Source organism: Cebidichthys violaceus, unplaced genomic scaffold (assembly GCF_023349555.1).
Source record: "Cebidichthys violaceus isolate CVI_PGR_0920_01 unplaced genomic scaffold, fCebVio1.0.p SCAF_7, whole genome shotgun sequence".
Classification (NCBI taxonomy): Eukaryota; Metazoa; Chordata; class Actinopteri; order Perciformes; family Stichaeidae; genus Cebidichthys; species Cebidichthys violaceus.
The window spans coordinates 1,286,344-1,309,155 of NW_027176927.1; the positions used below are offsets into that span (position 1 = coordinate 1,286,344).

The 22,812-nt window shown below is 40.1% G+C and overlaps 1 protein-coding gene and 1 pseudogene across 3 annotated transcripts; one reads left to right on the forward strand and one right to left on the reverse strand.

The window, feature by feature from the left end:
* The window catches only part of LOC137891022 (zona pellucida sperm-binding protein 3-like), a 3,174-nt pseudogene extending 804 nt beyond the window's left edge, over window positions 1-2,370 (forward strand).
* A 782-nt stretch (window positions 2,371-3,152) lies between these two features.
* On the reverse strand, window positions 3,153-21,537 carry fli1rs (Fli-1 proto-oncogene, ETS transcription factor-related sequence). 3 transcript variants are annotated; one of them, XM_068735773.1, is made up of 10 exons: window positions 21,376-21,537; window positions 15,300-15,496; window positions 13,862-14,028; window positions 10,189-10,392; window positions 7,542-7,634; window positions 5,823-5,891; window positions 5,601-5,663; window positions 4,938-4,985; window positions 4,600-4,686; window positions 3,153-4,208 (listed from the first exon to the last, which is right to left on the reverse strand). In XM_068735773.1, the coding sequence occupies exons 1-10, from the start codon at window positions 21,391-21,393 to the stop codon at window positions 3,685-3,687; spliced, it is 1,470 nt and encodes a 489-aa protein (XP_068591874.1). In that variant the 5' UTR covers window positions 21,394-21,537; the 3' UTR covers window positions 3,153-3,684. The 3 variants fall into 3 exon arrangements, with proteins under 3 accessions (XP_068591874.1, XP_068591875.1, XP_068591876.1); XM_068735774.1 differs by lacking the exon at window positions 21,376-21,537 and adding an exon at window positions 20,836-21,231; XM_068735775.1 differs by lacking the exon at window positions 4,600-4,686.
* Between the last annotated feature and the right edge of the window lie 1,275 nt (window positions 21,538-22,812).

Here is a 22,812-nt window from a genome sequence, read left to right on the forward strand (position 1 = left end):
ACGTAGTGGGCGGGGCATATGCTGCTGAATGAGCCAGGAGTTTCTATTGGTGGGTTCGACTTACGTTACATGCACGCAGAAAGTGAAGCTTCATGTCAACAACACCTCATGTCGTTCTTTAAAAAAAGAGACTCTACGACACTAACAACATGAAAACAAAGTGAAGTGCTAACAGAGCAATATAATGTCAACTTCCATCAACCTCCATGCCGCTCATCACAGTAACCTCTACAGTGGAAGTAGATGCCGGGATCCAAGTCGAACCCACCAATAGAAACTCCTGGCTCATTCAGCAGCGTATGCCCCGCCCACTACGTCCAAACTCAACTCGTAGCTTTACGTTTTGGTTTTGGTTTTGAAACCGTAGCTTTTGGTTTTGAAACCGTAGCTTTTCGTTTTGAAAGCAAAGGTTTTTGTTTTGCAACCAAAAATTATAGTTTCATAAGCAAAACTAACAAATAATTTATTCTCAGTTTATATATTTTCACTTACAAACTTGATTTTTGATTGCAGTGCGAGAAATTTGCTTTCAAAACATTTTTTGTTTGCGTAATAAAGACACAAATCTACCTTCATACAAAATGTGCGGAGAAAACCATTGAAGGATTAAATACAAATTTCGCGTTTCAAGGACCAGTGTGTAGCATTTAGTGGCATCTAGTGGTGAGGTTGCAGATTGCATCTAACTGAATACCTCTCCGCTCACCCTTCCCTTTCCAAGCACAGTGGCCTTCAGGCAACGTAATAACGCGAAAGGCGTTCTCTTAAACCAGTCTTTAGTTTGTCTTCTCAAGACTACTAGAAATAATAATAATAATGTGTATATACAGTAGATCCCCTAAAATCCTAAACACTTGTCCTTCAAGGCAATTCTGGTCAGTATCATGTGCCTCAGCCTTTGAATATCATCAAACAAGCCGTTTTTTAAAATCACATTTGAATTTTGGGAACCTGGACTGCATGAATGAGGAAAAACTCTTGAAGCTGTTGTTGTTGTTGTTGTTGTTGTTGTTGTCCGACTGCTTCCTTCTTTCTTTCAGCTCAGTGGGAAAAGCTTTCGCCGTCGGATCAGTACGTGCTCGGGAAGTCCATGTTCTTCGAGGCAGAGGCTCCGTCCATGCCCCGAGACAAAAAGACTGTACGTCCGCTTGTGTTACGCAACTCCCGAGAAGTCCCACACCTCCACACCTCAGTTTCCAGTCGTGCAAAACTTTGGGTAGCAACACCTCACTCTCTCACAAACTGAAGACCGTTATTTATTGTCACTCTGATTTTTATTTTAACAGCTGTGTAGAAAAGAAGAGCATATGGAATGGTTAGGCTTTCTCTCCCTCTGATAAAGGTGTATGGTTGAAAGCAAGGACAGTCGCTCCAGATTCATCCCATACAAAAGCAATGCTGTGAGATTCTCTGTGGATGCCTTCTTCTTCACGGGAATGACCAGCCAGGTGAGCAAAAATGCTTCAAGTGCAAAAATTGTCTAATTTCTTTGCTGATCAGTTTTTTGTTTTAATACCGTGCTGCAAGACTTTATAACCTTTTTTAACTGATTGGACATGTTGTTTTCTGATCCCCTGTAGCAGATCTACATGCACTGCTCCATGTCTGTGGGCAGCTCTGTCCCCACACCCACGGCAAAGTCCTGCAACTACAACACTCAAACACGAAGGTTCGTTTTTCGTTTTGTGTGGAGAAATTGAGTGAGAAATCCAAAGTTTAAACATGCTGTACAAGTCTTGGCACTAAAGGGATCAGCTCTCCATCATTGTTTTTTTTGTTTGTTTTTTTTCTCAGATGGGTTGAGCTGTATGGACCAGACCTGGTGTGCACCTGCTGCGACTCCAACTGTAGCTCTGCTGCGTCCACAGGTGAGTCATTGCTTCCCTTATTTTCCATGATTAATCATATCTTATTACCGGAACTGCATTGATAGTTTTGAAACATTATAATCTCATATTAAATATTCAACGCTTTCCAGTGACCAAAATAATCAGCAGCCGGCCGTGGACAATAGAGCCTGAAGTGAAACCCATCACAGTCTCAAAAAGGAAGAAGGTCTCCACCAAAACAATGACGACAACAACAACAACAACAACAGCTCCACAAAAAGAGACGCCCAGAGAGGCGACCGAGTGGACGACGACTTCACAGCCTGAAGCGATGGCGGTGACTCTAATCGGTAAGGTGGAGGAGGACACAGTGGAGGAGTTAGAGTGGCTGTTCGGAGGCGAAGGAGTGGCGTGGGTTGAGGTGGAAGGTGAGGAGAAGCAGGTGACGGGCTCTGCTGTTGTGGAGATGGAGGAGGAGATGGAGGAGGAGGTCACAGAACCTTACACAATATATGAAGAAATCTTTGGTTTTGACGAATAAAGCTGTTTGTACAGTGATAAATTCAGTCCCGATGGCTCATTACGTGACTCCCAATGAGCTCAAAGCAATAATCTAGAGGTCGATGGTAATGGGTTATTTTTCCAAATGTTATCTGAATTATTGCACATGAAAGACAGTAGTTGCTGGTTAAAGCTCAAACTGGATTGCCTTTATTTGTCACTTGCAACATTAAACCTACATCAAGCTTTTTAAAGGAATAGTTTGGTATTTTGAGAAATAAGATTATTCCCTTTCATATCGGTTCGTTCAATATTAAGCTGTAGCCCGCTTATTTTAACATACTTTCTTTTTTTAAGATTATTTTTTTGGGGCATTTTCTGCCATTTATTTGGTCGAGATAGTAGAGAGAGACAGAGACAGGAAATGTGGGGAATCAAATAATACTTCCTAACCACTTGGCTACCAGGTCGCCCCATAGCTTAGCTTAATTCAATATCTCATATGGTTTAAACAAACATTACATGATGTTTTAAATTAGTGAGCTTTAGAAGTTACTTTGGTCATAGTCGTGTTACCTGTTTCCCCTTTTTATTCTTTCTGTTAAGCTAAACGAACCTGCTGCTGCTGTAGCAGAATATTCAACAGACGAATATGAGAATGTTATCAATCTTCAAACTCTCGGCAAGAATGCCAAAAGGCACATTTCCCAAAATCTCTATTTTATTCTTTTAACAAAGTACAAACTTAAAGCATTGTGTCAGTTAACGAAAAGCCAAGTTTCTTCACTGAATCTGTAAATGTTAAAAACTCACAGGAGCCAATTTTCAGATACAAGCATCGTTTATTAGCTTTACATCGTGAGTAAATGTTATATTGCTACATAACCATCATTCTATACAATTTTTTCTTTTACAAATGTCAGGTCTTTGAATGTGATATCTGTAGTTTCGACGAAAAGTGTCAAAAATAGCAGTTTAAAAACCGTTGGCTACTCACACAGTAAAGGCAATAGCTTTACAACAGTACAAATCAAACAAGGTACTTACAAAATAAACTTGGTTTCATACTATCTGAATAACCGTTAATCAGTATATTTATAAAAATCTTGGGAGGCGTACAATACCGATCCCTTGCATTCCTCGCAGTTATTTAACCCTCGAGTTCTATCCGCTTTTAAGAAGGAACGTGACTAAAACATAAACAACGCCCGTATAAAATCACACCCCTTGCGTCATACATCCATTTCAGACCGGGTTCAGCTCAGGTGCATCCTGAATGGAGTAAATGTGTTTTCCAGTACATTTGGGTTCCTCTCTCCCGCGTTATCCCGCTCCGGTGTGAAATGCGTCGTCCTCAGTAGTACGAGCTCAGGTGGGAGTGGGTGGTGGGATGCCTGGTCATGGCTGACCCAGGATAGATGGGGCTGTTGGGTGAGTTCCAGTACGTCGACGGAGGGCTGAAGAAGTTGCCGGGGGAGACTGGCATAGGTGCAGGGTGGCCACCCATGAAGTTCATTTTGGGCTGGTGGCTGTGGTACGGCTGCACGTAAGACATCTCAGTCTGGTACTTAACAATCCCCCCTTCCGCGGAGTGATTCTGGTGTGCCTGCGAGATGCCTTGGAAGTCAAACTTGTAGGCGTAGCGCTTCCCGTGCACCTTGGTCATGATGTTCTTGTCGTAGTAGTAGCGCAGAGCGCGGCTCAGCTTGTCGTAGTTCATGTTGGGCTTGCTCTTGCGCTCGCCCCAGCGCTTGGCCACCTCGTCCGGGTCGGTCATCTTGAACTCGCCGTTGGTGCCCTCCCAGGTGATGATGCCGGCGTTGTTGCTGTCGGACAGCAGCTCCAGCAGGAACTGCCACAGCTGGATCTGCCCCGAACCTGGGAGGGGGAAAAGGAAGAGTTAAGGAATCTGTTACCGACTTCATTGGTTGGTCACGCAAAGAAAGACAGGAAATGTACATAGTAGCTGTGAGAAATGTTTCTAAGCATCTTAATTATTCAAAAATATATTGGAACAGTTTGGATGACTTGATCGTCTGTGATTTCTGAATAAAAGAGACCACAACAGAAAGATTTCAGTTCCACTTGATGCGTCCAGCTATTCCAGGACCTTGGACAGCGCCTCAGTTTTTCTTTTCAAAAGGTTCTTGTTTTATTGTGGGCGGGTGTCCGTCCTAGTAATATTACGACTTTTTTTTTTTTTCCACCAAATGTGACCTTTTCACTGTGTGGCTTGGAGGAAGTGACAGACATCGGGTCAGAAACCTACCCACAGGCCTGTGAGCGCTGGGGTCAGGGAGCTTGTATGGACTTTGTTTGGCTGTTCGGTTCTTGGATGAGCTGAGGGCTTGGCCTTCTGTGAGGAAACAGCAGGGCAGACAGTCATTTTGATGAGAGGGAAGCCAGATTTTCGTCTCAGTGTAAGCGTGATGCAATTCTGCTGACACAACAGGTGTTGCTTGATGTTAACTCCATTTTGGAAATGAAGTGCATGTGTGCCAGCTCTTGCTTGCTTTTTCTTTTTCTGTCATGTTACCAAAGCAGACAGTGTAAAGGCCTCATTTTTGTGATCCTTGTTGGTTTGTCTTGTGGTACTTAGATTCTTACCTGGGTTGGCAAGTCGACTGCTTATGGGCCCTAATGTCTGATACGGGTCTGCAAAGAAGAAAAGGCATATCAAAACATTTTTTTACACCTTTCTTACTTTATTCAACTTTTTTATGTATGTTTGCAAATCCTCCTACTACACTTCATGTCACGTTCCTTCAGGATTAGAAAGAAGATCTTTCCGTGTTGCCTGACATCACATGCATCACAATTCTGGTCCTGTTGTGCCAGTACTTGAAGTAAGCGCTCGTTTCAATGGAGCTCTACTGGTGGGTTAGGTCAAAATGAAATACTAGCGGCACGTCCTCTTGGGATGGCAATGTCAGTTTGTCGGTCAACGACTTTCATCCCCACAATTTTTGGATGGATTGTAACAACTTTGGTGATTCCATTAACATCTTACACCTTTTGTCATTTGGCGTATGATTAAATAGCACCAAACCTAATGACCATCAGCCTCGGAGCAGCTGGCATGGCTTTACACTCTCAAGTCTTGTTTACACATCTCCTATAATTGAACCATTTCTTGGAAACATTGGGATCGTTTCGTATAAAGCTCCTGAGCTTTGAGCAATCCTTTCCAGCACAATGTGAGTTTACAGGAATTGGCCTGCTGTGAAGGTCCATGTGTTTCTGAAAATATTTGGTACAAGGCCTTCATACCTTGGACAATTCTTGCAGCAGGCTCTGTAACTCTTGAGCTGTGTTGGTGCTCCATGGAGGGACCTACAAATCAAAAATACGTTACTTATGTGGAATGGTTTGGTCCTCAGCTGTGGCCTAGTTTAGACTTTACAATTTCTACGTAAGACCATTTGGTTGTTCATGCATGAAACATTGATCCTGATCATTCATTTCATATCGTTTTTTTTGTTGTTGTCCTACCTTTTGGCACTGCACTCATGGTGTTTGCCGCCCAGCTGTTCCTGCAGCTGATCTCCTCAAAACCGCTCTCTGCACACACAAAAAACCCAACAAGGATGAGACTAGACGTTGCTCTGCGCGTGGCATGAAAAGGCTTTGAAGTGGACAGTAGGCTGGTTCAGCTGTAGTAGGAAGGAAGTCAGTAAATGGAGACCAAGATGCTAAGAGTTTGGAGGTCTGAATGAATTTGATGACCCAAAAAGTTTCTTTTGTCCGGGCCACCCCTGTTGCCACAAGATTGTGAATTGTGTCCCAGGAGCAGGACCCATACCCCCCATTTCCTGCGCCGGTGCAGCTGTTTCCTGTCTGAAACTGCCTGTTGAGTTTTGAACTCATCAGTGTTTTGTCAACTGAGGCCAGTGTTGGGCCAAAGATTCTTTTTGACTCTTGAAACTATGCAACACGGTTCTGAAACTCAACACAGTATTTTTATATCCCTAAATCATTCAAGTAGTTCGCTCTTATTTTGTGTTTGGCTTGAGAATGTGACCCTGAATTCTGAGCTTTGAATCACACCCAGAACCACTCAGACCGATATTGACTGTGTGATTAATGGGTGGTGGCAGAAGGGAAATGGTGGCAATGAAAATTGCAAAACTGAAAAAAAAAATGTATTTTTATCATTCGTTTGAAACGTGATGAGTCAAGTCTTTGAGTCATAATGAAATGGGCAGTTACTATGTATCATGATGAGCTGTGGAGAAAATACCTGGATTCTTTACTTAAGTAAAAGTACCAATTCAACGATGTAAAAGTATCGCATTCATGCTGAAAAGTCATCAGCCAAAAGTACTTGTACACTTGATGCAGGCAAATGGCCCCTGTGACTGATATATTCTTATGATGATATAAGATTGTTCATTCAGATTAATCAATAAGTAAGTGTCATTTTACTATTGTAGCCGGTTCAGGAGGAGCTGGTTTTAACAACGTTATATATACATTTTAAAGGGTGTAGTCCAGTGAACTATAACCATATTTTTTGGGGACTTTTTTTCTAATCTTTGCTTTTTATGATACTTTGTGAATGATTTGACCTCTTTGGGCCTCAAACGATGATTTAAATGAAACCATTTAGAAGTTTTGAGGAAAATGGTCTCTTTTGGTTGCTCCCAACTTAAAGACGTCTGCAACAAAACACGGGGCTCAAACTACACCGTTTTGTTTTTTTTTTTTAAATAAGGAGAAACAGAAACCAGTGGTTCCCATCAAGTACCTCACATTTGTACTTAGTTGTGGTACCTGAGAGAATGTACTTAATTACTAGTAATATTTATTGTAAAAAAAATAGCAATGTAATTGATGTTTAACTGCATAAACTGTATGATAGTCATGACTACGAAGAAACTTAAAAAAAACATTTAAGTTGAACTGTAATTTCTTTTTTTTTAAAATAAAATTCCATCCACAAAAAAAGGAGCCATGGAAAAACTCACAACTCTCCTATATTACAAGCTATAATAACAATTAATTGACAATGTCAAATGGATGACACATCCTGCACCAAACGGTAGACAGACACAGTAAGCCAGATAAGAGCCAGATATTTCCCTCAGGAGTGATAGAGAGAGTGGATGTTAAGAAGATGTTCAGAGACACGACTCCAAATCAATGAGAACGTAACAGCTGGATCTTTAGATAAGCAGCAGTTTGTTTTTAATGGAGAGTCGATGATCTCACCTGCTTTCACCTGTAGTCTGGGTTGTTGTGGTGGAGGTGGTGGTGGTGGTGTGGTGTTGGTAGGAGTTGTGGAGTATGAGAACGTAGGGCTACCTGAAGCAGAAAACGGGAAAAAAAGGCAAGATTATATATATTTTTTTAAGATGGATACAACAGACATCAATCATACCAGAGTATAATTTCAGTGTCATGAATGGTATTTTGTACTAAAGAATAGACAGAAAGACTAGAGAGGGGGTGATTTGACTCTGTTGGGGTTGTGCTGTGGTACCGGTCCGATGTTGCTGGCATTTTGTCCACCACTTGTACGTCGTAATGTTACTTTAAAAACCCGACCAGAACGTGGGGACTGTCTTCTTTAGCTGCATTTGTTACACTGATTTGCAGAAGTGATAACGCTGCAAAATTATGTAATGCGGCAAGTATCAGAAATCATGACGACATATTATAGACAGGAACCCTGCACTAGCAAAGAGGAACAGTGATCACAACACTTAATGAGGACAGAAACAACATGACAAACTTCAGCCTCAAATGGCATCGTGTTCTTCCAGCCTCAACAGGACCTCGTAAATGCCCCTGTACTGTATTATAAGTACTATATAAACGCCCCTGTACTGTATTATAAGTACTATATAAACGCCCCTGTACTGTATTATAAGTACTATATAAACGCCCCTGTACTGTATTATAAGTACTATATAAACGCCCCTGTACTGTATTATAAGTACTATATAAACGCCCCTGTACTGTATTATAAGTACTATATAAACGCCCCTGTACTGTATTATAAGTACTATATAAACTATATAAGTGCCCCTGTACTGTATTATAAGTACTATATAAACTATATAAGTGCCCCTGTACTGTATTATAAGTACTATATAAACTATATAAGTGCCCCTGTACTGTATTATAAGTACTATATAAACTATATAAATGCCCCTGTACTGTATTATAAGTACTATATAAACTATATAAGTGCCCCTGTACTGTATTATAAGTACTATATAAACTATATAAGTGCCCCTGTACTGTATTATAAGTACTATATAAACTATATAAGTGCCCCTGTACTGTATTATAAGTACTATATAAACGCCCCTGTACTGTATTATAAGTACTATATAAACGCCCCTGTACTGTATTATAAGTACTATATAAACTATATAAGTGCCCCTGTACTGTATTATAAGTACTATATAAACGCCCCTGTACTGTATTATAAGTACTATATAAACTATATAAGTGCCCCTGTACTGTATTATAAGTACTATATAAACGCCCCTGTACTGTATTATAAGTACTATATAAACGCCCCTGTACTGTATTATAAGTACTATATAAACGCCCCTGTACTGTATTATAAGTACTATATAAACGCCCCTGTACTGTATTATAAGTACTATATAAACGCCCCTGTACTGTATTATAAGTACTATATAAACGCCCCTGTACTGTATTATAAGTACTATATAAACGCCCCTGTACTGTATTATAAGTACTATATAAGTGCCCCTGTACTGTATTATAAGTACTATATAAACTATATAAGTGCCCCTGTACTGTATTATAAGTACTATATAAACGCCCCTGTACTGTATTATAAGTACTATATAAACGCCCCTGTACTGTATTATAAGTACTATATAAACGCCCCTGTACTGTATTATAAGTACTATATAAACTATATAAGTGCCCCTGTACTGTATTATAAGTACTATATAAACGCCCCTGTACTGTATTATAAGTACTATATAAACTATATAAGTGCCCCTGTACTGTATTATAAGTACTATATAAACGCCCCTGTACTGTATTATAAGTACTATATAAACTATATAAGTGCCCCTGTACTGTATTATAAGTACTATATAAACTATATAAGTGCCCCTGTACTGTATTATAAGTACTATATAAACGCCCCTGTACTGTATTATAAGTACTATATAAACTATATAAGTGCCCCTGTACTGTATTATAAGTACTATATAAACTATATAAGTGCCCCTGTACTGTATTATAAGTACTATATAAACTATATAAGTGCCCCTGTACTGTATTATAAGTACTATATAAACTATATAAGTGCCCCTGTACTGTATTATAAGTACTATATAAACTATATAAGTGCCCCTGTACTGTATTATAAGTACTATATAAACTATATAAGTGCCCCTGTACTGTATTATAAGTACTATATAAACTATATAAGTGCCCCTGTACTGTATTATAAGTACTATATAAACTATATAAATGCCCCTGTACTGTATTATAAGTACTATATAAACTATATAAGTGCCCCTGTACTGTATTGCAAGTTGTTGCTAGTATTTTTTACCTCAGTGGAATTTGAATACAATTTTTAAATAAAGTTTAAAATGTCTAAAACTTCAACAAATTCACATGCAGAAATATTTTAAGGCAGTTACTTTATTTTCCTGAGTAATAGATTAATCATCAAGTCTATATAATTTCAGAAAATTGTGAAAATACTCATCACAATTTCCAAGAGACCAAAGCAACATTAAAAATAAATGCTTGTTTTGTCCGATAAACATCAATAAAAAAACCAGTATCAGCTAGAGAGAGAGAGAGAGAGAGAGAGAGAGAGAGAGAGAGAGAGACAGAGAGAGAGAGATCTTACTCTGCCGGAGGTAACTGAGGTGAGAGAGCAGGATGTCTGCGTTGTAGGCCGACGTGAGGCGCATCATGTCGTCCTTGGTCATCTTGCAGAGGGCCTTGCCGTCCAGCGCCTGGAAGAGCATGACGTCCACTTCCTCCAGGACGTACTCCTTGATGGCCCAGTCCAGCCACTGCCGCACGTGGTCCTGTGTCCAAACCTCTGGATCTGGCATCAGAAGCACATAAATGATCAGAAAAAGACTCCGGATACTCTGATATATTTATAACACAGTGTCTCACTTTTTAAAGGTAAAGAAGATCTTTTAGCTGGCCAAAGTTTGCACACACTATCTGGGCTTTACAATTTTAAAGGGTTCTGGCTCTCAAAAAGTGACATGAATAGGATGCTGAAGACGTGAGGAAGAGGAGTCATCCAGAAATTTACTTTGGTCAAACTTGTATCATTTACATAACGGTTTTGTTGGATGAAAACATGTAAATCATCCGTTGCTGTAGCTATATTATCTGGCCTTTTACATTGTGAGAGATGTCGTTGGTTTCTTTAATTCATAAAAAGAAAAGCGACTGGAGGATGGTGGGAGGAGCGTCACACAGAAATAATCTGAAGAGCCCTTGGGCAAACGCGATTTGTTTGTAGGACATGAAAGTGCTGAATAACACCGGAAACAACCCAGATGTGAGTACCAGTTGTGATACTTTTCATACCGATTGTGAAGTTGGGTGGGTATACTCATTCTGTGAAAACCAAGCCTGGTTTAGTCAAACTACTTGCCTATAATATTGTACTCCATTTTACTTTTATCATTTTACACATTTCTATTGTCAAAATTAGGGATTTCAAGCAAACCGCAATTTAAAAACTAACAAAATGAGTTGTTGACAGTTTATTTTTAGACGTGAAGGGCTTCTATTCATGTAATGCAAAACAGTCCAACACAGTTAATTGCATTAAGCATTTTGATTATATTTAGATTTTTTTTTTGTATGCAATGTTTCATGTTTGCTCAATGGATTTACATTTAAATATACATATTAACATTGTATTTGAGTTAAAGAAAACATCGCTCAGCCCTCATGTGCTGAGCTTGTTCTGATGTGTAAGGGGATTCAATATTCTTTGTTGAGGTTAAAGGTTCTTAAAAAAGCATTAGAAGCGTTTTGCTTTTTTATGTGCACACTCTGATATTTACCGCGGTTATGTTTTCGGTTTGGTTGGTCTGTTTGTGAGCAGGATCACAAAAAAAACTACTGGCCTGGTCTTCAAAAAACTTGGTGTAACATGGGCCAAGGAAGAACCCATTCAGTTTTTGAGCGGATACACAAATAATTTGACACTTTGGTTAACATTGTGAGACGTGTCATAGTCTGAGAGAGAGTGTGTGTTAAATCACTCTTGTTTCATTAGTATCGTCTTAAATGAAACATTTTTCATTTTCAAATTCTAAAAATGTCTGCCAAAGAACAATTTGCTGTCATACTACATATAGTATACTGCTGATTTGATATCTTATATTACATTGGATATCCTTTTTATGTTTTTAACCCTGTTCTTTTAGATATTTGCAACAATAAAAATCTTTTTTTTGGAAATGTAATGACACCCGTCACGCATGTTTTATCAACACAATGTGTTTTCTTTACATCCTTACACTCACTAAAGTGTGATAAATGGTTATATTAAGGCAGGAATTGGTTGAAAGGTTGGGGAAAGATCCTATTGGCAGTATATAAATAATCATAATCTGTTGATACGGAATAATTTTACATATCTACACGTTTTTTTATTACTCTTTATTAGAATATGAGAAGATATTTTTTCACTGATAAATCTAAGGCAATATTGTATTTACTTAGTCATTATATCGACATCACTGATGATTATTTATCAAAACTCTGGTGTAAATAAATGCTATAATAATGTAAAAAAATCTTTATATTTCATTTTCTCCATACTGCCCAGCACTTGTTGGAGTTGATGTCAATGCCTTGTTACAGCACTAGTCTGATTCAGGAAGGTAAGCTCATTGCCAGCAGCAAACAATGACTGTAAATTGCCCGTAATATTAGGCAGGAGCTTTAGTCGTGAACGGAGGCCACCACACCCTCGTGTCCTGATTGTCCTCGGTGAACACATGCCACTGTGATGCAACATCCGTGTATTATGAAGCAGAACAACTCGGCGCTGGTGACTCGTCGACGAGTCTCGTTTGATTGCACCGAGGTGAGATTTAAATCGTCTGAGGTGGGATCCCTCCAGAGAGAGACTGACTCACTGAGACGCGCTGCTTTGAACTGCTTCAGTAATGGGTCTCAAAGGAGGATAACGGTATGGGAACTGTGCAAGAGAGAGACCGTGAAATATGTCACCAGGTTGGTTTTCAGATGGTTGGACCAGTGATTCATAGTGGGGATGAAACCTGGAATATGACTACTTAGATAGTGACACATCACTGTCTTTACTCTAAGTTGTATTTCAGTGATTGGCCACTGCTGAGAAAAAGGGAAAGCCTCTGCTCACAGTTCACCTGCAGCAAAAGATATTCTATGTTTTGAAGGATAAGGCAGATGTTATTCTGTACTTTTCATATTGTCAACAAACCCCTATGAAATTGCCTTAGTTCATCTCTCAATACACTTCCTGTGTCACCCAGCCGTAAGCTCTTAGCCCCTAAATCTCCAAAAATGGGACACAACTTATTTATAACATCAGTCCTGAGTGCTAATAAGGCTTCCTTCAAAATCCGAGCTTGAAACCTTTATCACACCGACTCTTGTTATTTAGGGAACGTTTCCAAGTACTTTTATTCTTTTCCTGTGTTTTTATGTGTTGCTTGTTTCTTATGAGCACATCTCTGGTAAACACAACATGCATAGTTTTACTTTTGTGTGACTCTTTGTGGAGAAACTCAATTTTACAGATCTGTCGATTAAATCAACGAATCGATAAGTTGACAGTCATGTGTAAGTCCATTTTTTAATTACTATCTATAGTTTCCTGTTTTAAAAAGGCTGAATAACTTCCTAAAGCAGCTGGGCACTGTGTAGTTGTTGACAGCTACTCAAACATGAGTGCATTTTTGGGGACTATTTTCAGCTGCAGATTAATACACAGTGAGGTTTTACAGCAGTAGTATGTGTTTTGGGCAACAATGGAGCCCTATGGCACAGAGGAATACGAGTTTGGATAAAAACAATACTTGCTAGTATACATTTTTTTGGTTTTGGTATTTTCATATGATTTGTGGAAGATACAAGAAATTGAGTATTGCCAGTTTTATCCTTTAACACAATGAATGTCTTGGAAATAATGTGATTTCAGATGTAGCTACAGGAAGCAGTATGATAGTCTCTCTCTCTCTCTCTCTCTCTCCCTCTCTCTCTCTCTCTCTCTCTCTCTCTCTCTCTCTCTCTCTCTCTCTCTTCACACTATTCACAGTTTAGACTTCACACTTTTTAAATAGCGTTTATTTTAAACCTGATGTCATGCACGAGCAGACAACCGGAAACCTGCCATTGTTTATTTGCGGCACTGGAGAGTAATGATGGTAGTATGTGGAAAAACCCACGCTGTGCTCGTCTCCAATTCAGTTATTGATATTGCACAAGCCGAGTGTGAGCCAGCTGTCTTGTGGGAGGAGGGTTCGGGTGATGGAAGGTTGAGTGACACAGCTCACCTGCCGGCACGATGACCCTCTTCTCCTCTGTGGCGCTGGTGGGTGGGGTGGCCGTCTGGGGGCTGACGCGAGGCTCCGGGTACGAGGACTGGTACGGCATCGGGGCCCCGTCGCTGCTCATGTGTCTGGAGCGCTTGGTGACGCTGCAGTCCACAGGGGATTCACGGCTAGAGCGCGGCAGCAGGAGAAAAGTGCAATTCCATCATTGAGATATCTTGTGAAACTTGTAAGAGCTAATCCGTGTTAGTACAATTCAATATATCCAGGTCTAACAAATGCTATTACATGTTTAATGTGGCTGCTAATCTTTCAACTAGGTGCAAGTTTATTTCCTCTTCCACCATTTGCAAGAGCTGACCGGAGATGCATTCAGTCCCATAATGCTTCACAGCAACACGATTCCAGTGAGGCCTATAAAGTGTAGGCGGGTGAATGTTAGTTCAAACTAGTTTTGAAGTATCACTACATTACAATGATTAGCACCACCAGAACTATTTTTTTACGTACAGATTAGTTGTAAATAGTTATAGCCAGTATCTGCCCGCTGTAACTGGTTTATTCCACCTGAGGGATCACTGAGAGTTGAATTTTTATATCTCAGAAACACTCAGATCCTTTTCTTACGTAAAAGTAAAATGACCGTATTAGATTGCATTAATAGGCAGGTAGCATTTTAAGAGGTGGAGCTGGTGTTGTCTACTTCGTATACAGTTTGGTAGGTCGGTCCAGTGTTCCCCTCCTATAGCTCACCAGATAAATCTGAGGGTTCGTAACATGATTAATAAGAGCGAGAAGAAAAAACGAAGTTTAACACATTTTCTTTAATTCTTTGGACTTTAGGATTTTTTTTTGTTGTTGTTTTAAAATTATTGAACCATTTGAACTTCAAACAAACTCATAAACATCATAAACATAAGGGCCCCAAGTAGACCCTGTTTTCTTGTGAGGGTTCACAGGTCAAACAATCTTAAACAATCTTTTGTGTTTTTTAAGCTCATATGTTTGTTTTCTTAATGTAAAAACTTGCTCTGAAAACGTACTAGTAACTATAGCTGTCGCATAAATGTACTAAAGTTAAAAGCACATTATTTCTCTCTGAAATGTAGTGGAGTGTAAGAAGTATAGAGAAATGAAATACTCAAAGTAGTGTAGAATGAGTAAATGTACTTAGTAACTTTCCACCACTGGGGTTTTGTAATCCTTCAGTTGTAGTTAATACACCATAAATGCCATATTTGGAATTCAAACATTTCCACCTATGATGGATGGTAATGGAACGCAAGAAGGGACGCAGGGTTGTGTTTGGTAAGAGAACAATAAACAAACATTTTTTAGGGTCTGGAAAAAACCCAAAATGTTAACATGGACCGTGACAAATCTACAGTCAGACGGTCCGGGAACCTGTGCTCCCCTGTGACCCCGGCCTGTCCTGACTCACCTGGTTCCGTTGACGTGTTCTCCTCGTTTCCCAGGGTTTTGCGGCGCTGACCCCACCCACTCCGGCTCGGTGGGCTCTGGACTCTGCTTGGAGGCGTGGCTGAACCCGCCGGGCGACGTCATCTCGGCCTTCATGTGCACTGCGGTGTAGGGCGGCTCGAATATGGGCTGGTCCTCGCTCACCACGGACAGCGCTTCCTGTCCAACAGAGACACAGCGGTCAGTGTCTGCCGTTAAATGTGCCGGGTCACAGCCTGTGGAAACTCTCTTTTTCCACACTCTGTTTATTCCACAAGACACTTCAGTGAGTAGAAGTAACCCCTCATTAGCTGTAAGAGTAATAACGGCACAATAGACTTTTAGCTGAAGTTTTAAATTATTACTCTTTTTTTACAGTGTGGATATTACCAGATTTTCTTTGTATATTCTGTCCCTTTTCTTAAGGAATTTGATTGTGAATCAACAAATCAGTAACCATATAGTTTGCAGAGAATTATACCAAAGGAAGTTACAGGAAATCATATCTGCTTATGATATTATATAATATTCATTACAGATTTTGATCTTGTAGATTACAGAATGATTTGCTGGTAAATCATCGAGATAAGGGGCTTGTTAAAGTGACTGACTCTAATACTTTGAGTGAGAAATTAGCAATGCATCCATCAAATTGACAAACTTTATACTACATGTATTTGTAGAGTGAATGACATCCTCCTGCTGTATACTTTCCCATTCATGGAGTATTGTAAATATGTGGAACAGAGGTACTTGAGCAGAGTTGGGACCATTTCGCGTTCACTTTTCTCCACTCAAAAGTTGTTGTTTTTTTTTGTCTGTGTAAAGGTTTAAACTGGCAATCTTCTGATCACATGCTTTCTTTTCTCACCTTTTGAACAAAACATGGCTTAAGATTCAGTGGAACTGCCTTGTGATTTGATTAAAACGTTAGAGGTTTGTTAAATCTAAAGAACCAGAGAGAGACCACTCAATGCTCAGGAGTGAAATCACAAGTAAACTGCTCAGGCAGTGAGGAGGCTGTCTAATCTTAAAGAACATCAGTAACCTTAACCACAGTTTTATTTTGTCGTTAGGATTGGGGTTGCAGGGGGGGGGGGGGGGGGGGGGTGTTAGCTAAAGGTGGAGTCTAATTGAGATTTAAGTCCGTCTTCCTGTGTTCAGCACCTACAGCGAGGCCTCAAAACCACCCAAAGATGGCAATTTCATCCCACGCAGTCGTGAGGGCAAACGTCGGACCTGTTGTTCTGTCTGCTTCTCACGTTAAGACGAGTGCATGTGTGATGCGACCACGGCAGCCTGAGTGGGTGCAAGTGCGTGTTTGTTTAGAGGAGTCGAGCATTGTCTTTGGGCCCCGTACGTCAGTGCCGTGCTTTGTCGGTGGCCTACAGGAAACCTGGCCGCCATGTGCAGAGGAACCTTTTGGCACAGGCCAAGGGAGAGGAAGTGGAGGATGGGGGGGGGGACAATGTAAAAAATTTGGGTCATTTCAAAGCTGGAAAACAACCCTAAAGGCGTGTGGTCAGGGGAGAAGAGGGGGTCGGGTTCATTGGACTGAAAGAAGACTATAGCCTTGATTGAAGTGCCGCCTTCGCATTGTGTTTTTCTTTTTGTTTGTTTTTTGCCTGTGTGTTTTTTTTTAGCTCAATTGTTGCCTGAGCGTTGTAAACCACATCTTAATGCGTGGCACACAGTTTGGCATTTCCTCGAGGCTGCAGACAAACTGATAGAGAAGTCAGCAGCGTGTAAGATTTCAGCAACCTGCTGATGTTGCTTCATGGAGCATTTACTGAATGGATACGCCCTTTATTTTTTAAAGCAAAAACATTTTCAAATCAAACTTTACCCAATATTAGTTGCTTAAGATTTAAAGACAAATGATAAAAACATATGACATGTTATGTCGTAAATCAAAAGACTTTCCATTGTACTCCTGTAAACTTGTTAAACTCACGATGGGCGGTTTTTTGAATTCTATGCATTTTTCTTCCTTGTTACAAACACGGCGCCTTCATTACCCAGAATGCAACTTGAACACCGACAGTTCGGTCTATGTGGTTCGGTTGGATCCGGGTGCGTTATGCTAGTAGCAGTTAATGCGGTCTAAAGCAGTGAGGTCTGGTAAACTCACTTCTGTCTAATTCCAAACCTCCAGATTTCTTTCGTTTTCAAATTTGTAGTCTTCTGCCCAAATCGATACTGACTCAAGTGACGTTCCTTGAGGCATTTCTTTGATTAAAAAACACGTGCATTTTTTTTTTTTTTTTTCAAGTGACAGAAGTCACTTCATATTGTCCTGCTCAGCTTTCTTTCGACCGCACTCCCTGTTTTCTTCTTCCTCAGCTTTGTTTTACTTCTGTCATGTTGTCCTCTTTCCCCCAGTCCTCCTCTCACACACCAGAGGCCCTTTTTCTCTGTGCAGAAGTGAAACAGACGGCTGATAAAACTGTCATGAGAAGACATGATAGTTTAATAGTTGCGTACGTCGTGGTGAAAGATTAGTTTTTTTGGGTGCTCGGCACTCAAACTGTTGATATTATCGTGACTTGCAGCCGCTCATCACATTCAGTTTAGTACATTGAGTGACAAGCTCATGCTTTCACAACCGCAAACACGCACTCCCGCTCTTTCTTTATCCTCTCTCTCTCTCTCTCTCTCTCTCTCTCTCTCTCTCTCTCTCCCTCCTCTGCACACTGATACAAATTTACCAAAATGTGGCCTGACCGCTAATGCCACAACTGACTTCCTGTTCAATGTGTTTCAGCCTGTTGCTCAGTGACACAAAACAAGTTTTTTTAGAAAACATGACCTTCTTGAGGCTGACGCTGTGCTTGTGCCTCGATGGTCTAAAGTTTACGGCGGTTTGCTTTGGTTTGATAGTAAACACTTTTCACTTGCTGTAAAAGCGCAAGCATGAAGCCCTGCAAGGAGACTTTTTTTAAAACATGGCTTCAAGTCAGCAGCTTTGCAGGTTGCATCATGCAGTCTTGCCCAAACCAAGAGCTGAGCGAGTGATGTTTACGACATGGACGTCCATATACCTTTTTAGACACTTCAACAGCTTCAACTCTGTTCTTTTTTTTTGGGGGGGGGGGGGGGTTGTGTTGTTAAAATATCAAAATATATTACAACACAGCTTGAATAATACAAGTTGGTATGTTATGAATTGACATGGAGGGAGTTGGCACTGTTTTAAAGCCCAGAGAGCCTTTTCATGTTTTATTAAATGAATTTGTTTTTTACTGTTAGATATATGTAATGATATGTGGATAAAGAGCAGCAGCTTGGGTGACCTATTTTTTTTTTGCCTGGCTGCAACCTAATTTGGGAACCACATCCATTGGGCTGCAACTGATCATTTTCAGTACTGATGAACCTGCTGGTTCTTTTCTGGATTAATCATTTGCTCTGTCAAACATCAGAAAACTTCTAATCTTCTAAAGCCAGAGTTGACGTCTTGAAATGTTTTATTTTATCTAACCAAAAGTAAAAAAAAAAAAGATCAGCAAAGAGATTCAGTTTTGACACGTAAAGGCATAGCTCTTGCTTTCAGAAGCTGGAACTATCTTTGCAAGTGAAACAACTAATCGACAAACGGATCAATCAACTAATCGTTTCAGCTCTAAACCATTGCTTTGATTTAAGGGGCCACATGCCAAAAGGGTTAGGAACTGCAACCAAGGACGTAGTTAACATCAACTTTTGCATTCACCAATTATATGATTCATAGCCTATTTAAAGTCTGCTTTGGAAATGACTTAATGTATGTATTAAATATGCTGATTTGGTAACATTATCCTCCCCACTCAGCTGAAGCAGCATTATGAGTAATCCTTATTTCATTCATACTCTTTTTGTTCATCATCAAACAGTAGTTTTGTTTTGCCCTGGACTGATGAAGATTTCATGTGACATCTCAGATAGATTTTAAACGTTGGAGACAGATACTCAACTGATCTGACTATTAAAAGTGTAGCATTACTATTAGTATTTATGATAATAACCTAATGATGTGTGGCTCTGTTATTTATTACTCTCTTCTTCACTGTTTCCATAAATTAAGATATTATGCTGTTGCTCAGCTCCTGTTTACATTTGGATCTACCACAAATGGCTTCCAGATAGATACTTGAAGGATATCTTATTAATAAATATGTCAAATGGGGGGGGGGGGGGGGGGTAAACTCCCATCACGACTATTAAAATGGCCTGAAACCTCTGAACTCTCTCAAAACAAGGCGCAGCCTTCACAACACCATGGCCAGAGATCAAGTTGTGCAAAAAAAAAAAAAGCACAGCCCTCAGTGCTCGCCATGTCTGAGGCGAGTTGCAGAAAGCAGAAGTAAAAGTGAAGGCATGGCGCGAGCAGCTGCGCTTTCTGCTGCACAAACAACGGTGCGGTTTCCACAGCTCTGAGCCTGGCAGCACGCGGGCTTCTGCAGGGCCCGGGCCTCCGTCACCTCCCAGCCTGTGTGAGCGGACAATGTAGAGTTAAAAAAACAACAATGCACCGCCTCAGTTTGTCCACTCCGTTTCTTGCTGGAGAGGCTTTGTTGCCCTTTCGACATTTTTTTCTTTTCTTTTCTTCTTTAGTCCATGAGCGGAAATGAGTGCGGAAAGTCTGAGGTTTGAGACAGGAAGCCTGCTGAGTTCAGATAACGACACCTGACAAGTGCTCCCGTTTGCAGCTATAAATTATACTTAAAATAACCTCAAACGCACGAACTGCTGCGACACAGTATCTGAAGCAATATGTTGTTGTTTTTTTTATCAACGAATAATCCAGTATGTGTGCCACAATGTAAACACCCACAACCTAAATAATAAAATGCAACGCACTTTTTAACGGGTTAAATTAACTTTTTAGGTTTTCGTTTCAGGATGTCATCATTTTCCTGCACTGGCCCTTTAATTACCTCTTCAAGTCATAACACGATTAAAAATACGATTGAACAATGTAACTGAAACTTGAATTATTTAACAGTCAAAAATGCCCAAATATCTCTTTAGAAATCAATCAAGACAGACGTGAGTACATTTATTAGTTCCTCAATCCACTGAGGCCCCGTTTTATTCTAATACATTTTTATACTATTTCAATTAGGCTTAAGAAATGAATTTTGGTTGAAATAGCAAGTCATTCGTTGTAATACATAATGACGGTATTAATGTTGCGTTGAAGTTAGGGGATCTTATTCAGAGGGCTGTAAGAATATTTAATGCACAAATAGAAATAAAAGACTACAGGTCAATGTAGTAAAGACGCACATTCGTTAAAAAAACAAAGATGAATTTGTACATTTGTGCTCTACATCCTCGAATACAAACGTTTGTCTTTTTCTCTCGTTGCGCAATAATCCGTTTTTATTGTTAACTTTATCAAAAGGTGCTTTTCGATTTGAAGTCCTGACCTGAAGGCCTTTATTTCTACATTTTAATAATAGGAGCGATGACTGCGCGGTGGTCGTGCGGAGAAGATGAACAGTGGTATAGCTGTAACAGTGTGAAATGTGAAATACCAGTCATCTGATGGAAATGGATTGTGCTCCTTTCACAAAGGGGCTCTCGCTGTATCCAAGTTGGTCCATGGCGCCTTCAGGGACACCTGCCTTGTGCGCACCAATAAAATCCAGCATCCCCTCATTAACTTCTTTAAAAGTTTGTCAGCCCCTGCTAAAAGTTCACTAATTTCACTCTTCGTGTGAATGATTTGTGTTGTTGCGCTGCGGTTCCGTAGATAGTGCGGGGTGCAGCTTCCATTAAACACGGCAATTAGAAGAAAAGAAGAAAAAAAAAAAAAGTCGAAACGCGTTTGGAAATCCTCTTTAACGGCTGTAACCGGCCACCAATTAGTGTTTATATGTGAGTGTAAAGATGTAGCGGTTAGTTGTGTTATTATAGAGCCGACATACAACCACGAACGGGAAGGAAGAGGAAATTTTGTACAAGAAGGAAAGAGTGGGGAACTCGCATCACCGCCTTGACTCTCTCACTCAGCAGACATGGTGTGGGTGGCCGCCTGTCATTCTCACCAGCGTTAAAAACTCTTAAACACGTACCTTTATCGTACAGTCCATTGCAGCAGCCTCGCAGTCTTTGTCATTTAGTCGTTTTTGTAAATGTCGCAGCTAATTTAGCCTTCTAACCGCACTTCAATGCATGCAGGGGTGCATTGGCTCTATGGCGCAAACCATTGCAGTTGCAATTTTTTTTTTTTTTTTTTGCTCACAGACCATAACCGGATGACACGTTTTTTTCGCTCGCTCTCTCTCTCTCTCTCTCTCTCTCTCTCTCTCTCTCTCTCTCTCTCTCTCTCTCTCTCTCTCTCTCTCTCTCTCTCTAAATTGGGAAGTGAAGTCACTCTTAAACACTGAAAGCACCAACACTGCTTCTCATGAAACCAACACTTGCTGTTCAGAAGGAAAAACAAAAACCTCTGTTGTTTGTTTGTGTGTGCGGGCGCCTTAGATTCATAGAATCATGTTGGAAGGCATCAGAACTTCTTAGAAACTCACAATCTCTAACTTAAAACGGATTCTTAGTGTTTTGCAATAGTTTAACCACAGAGAAAATGAAAGGGGGCCACTGACTCCTGAATGCTTTCAAAGTGTCGGAGCAAAAATAGCTTTTATGCTTAAAGACAATCTATAGCAAGACCTGTGCTTTTGGAGACATGCCATTAATGTCTAACATGTCACATTACATACCAACATATAAGGTCAAAATACATAAAAATGCTGCTTGAGGATCTAGCTCCTTCACTGGAACAGCTCAAGATACTACTGAACAGGTGTAAAAACGTGGCTTATTGTTAAAAACACTGAAACTTTGGAGGATATCCACTTGATTTGTCTTATTATTATTAACTTCAGATAAACTTCAGCCCATTACCGAGGACTGTAGATGTTGTCCTCTATGACTCTATTACTTGAACAGGCTTTCTAAACGTGTAACTGTCCAGTATGAATAGGAGGAATGATTACAGCAGCAAGCAAAAGCACGTTTTCATTCGGCACCTGACTTTTGTCTTAAGACAAACATTTCACATCATTCAACTTCCTGAATGTTCATGAAAATAACCGACTGTCACGGGATGTTTAAAGCAGGTAACGAAGATCATTTTATTGAACATGAACAAACGGAGCTATTCAGTTCATCCGGTCCAAAGGATCCTTTATTAATAAGAAGTGCATCAGCAAAGCCATTTTTACAGGTAATTCCATTTTCAGCCTCACTTCCTGTTATTCAGTCCTTAAGCCAGTGGTAAGAATAGTCAACAGTATGGCACTTATGTAGTCATGTTTTTTCAATCCGATTGTGTTTAAGATGATCTAACTATTTTGAATACTAAAAAATAAGTCACTTTGTATCCATGGGAACGATTGTTGGGAGTGAAGTATCGGCTTCACGACTTCATACGAAAAGGCCAAAGGAAGTTGTAAAGTGACACGAATTGAATGGCTTTAAAAACGACATATGGGAACAGGCTGTGGTGG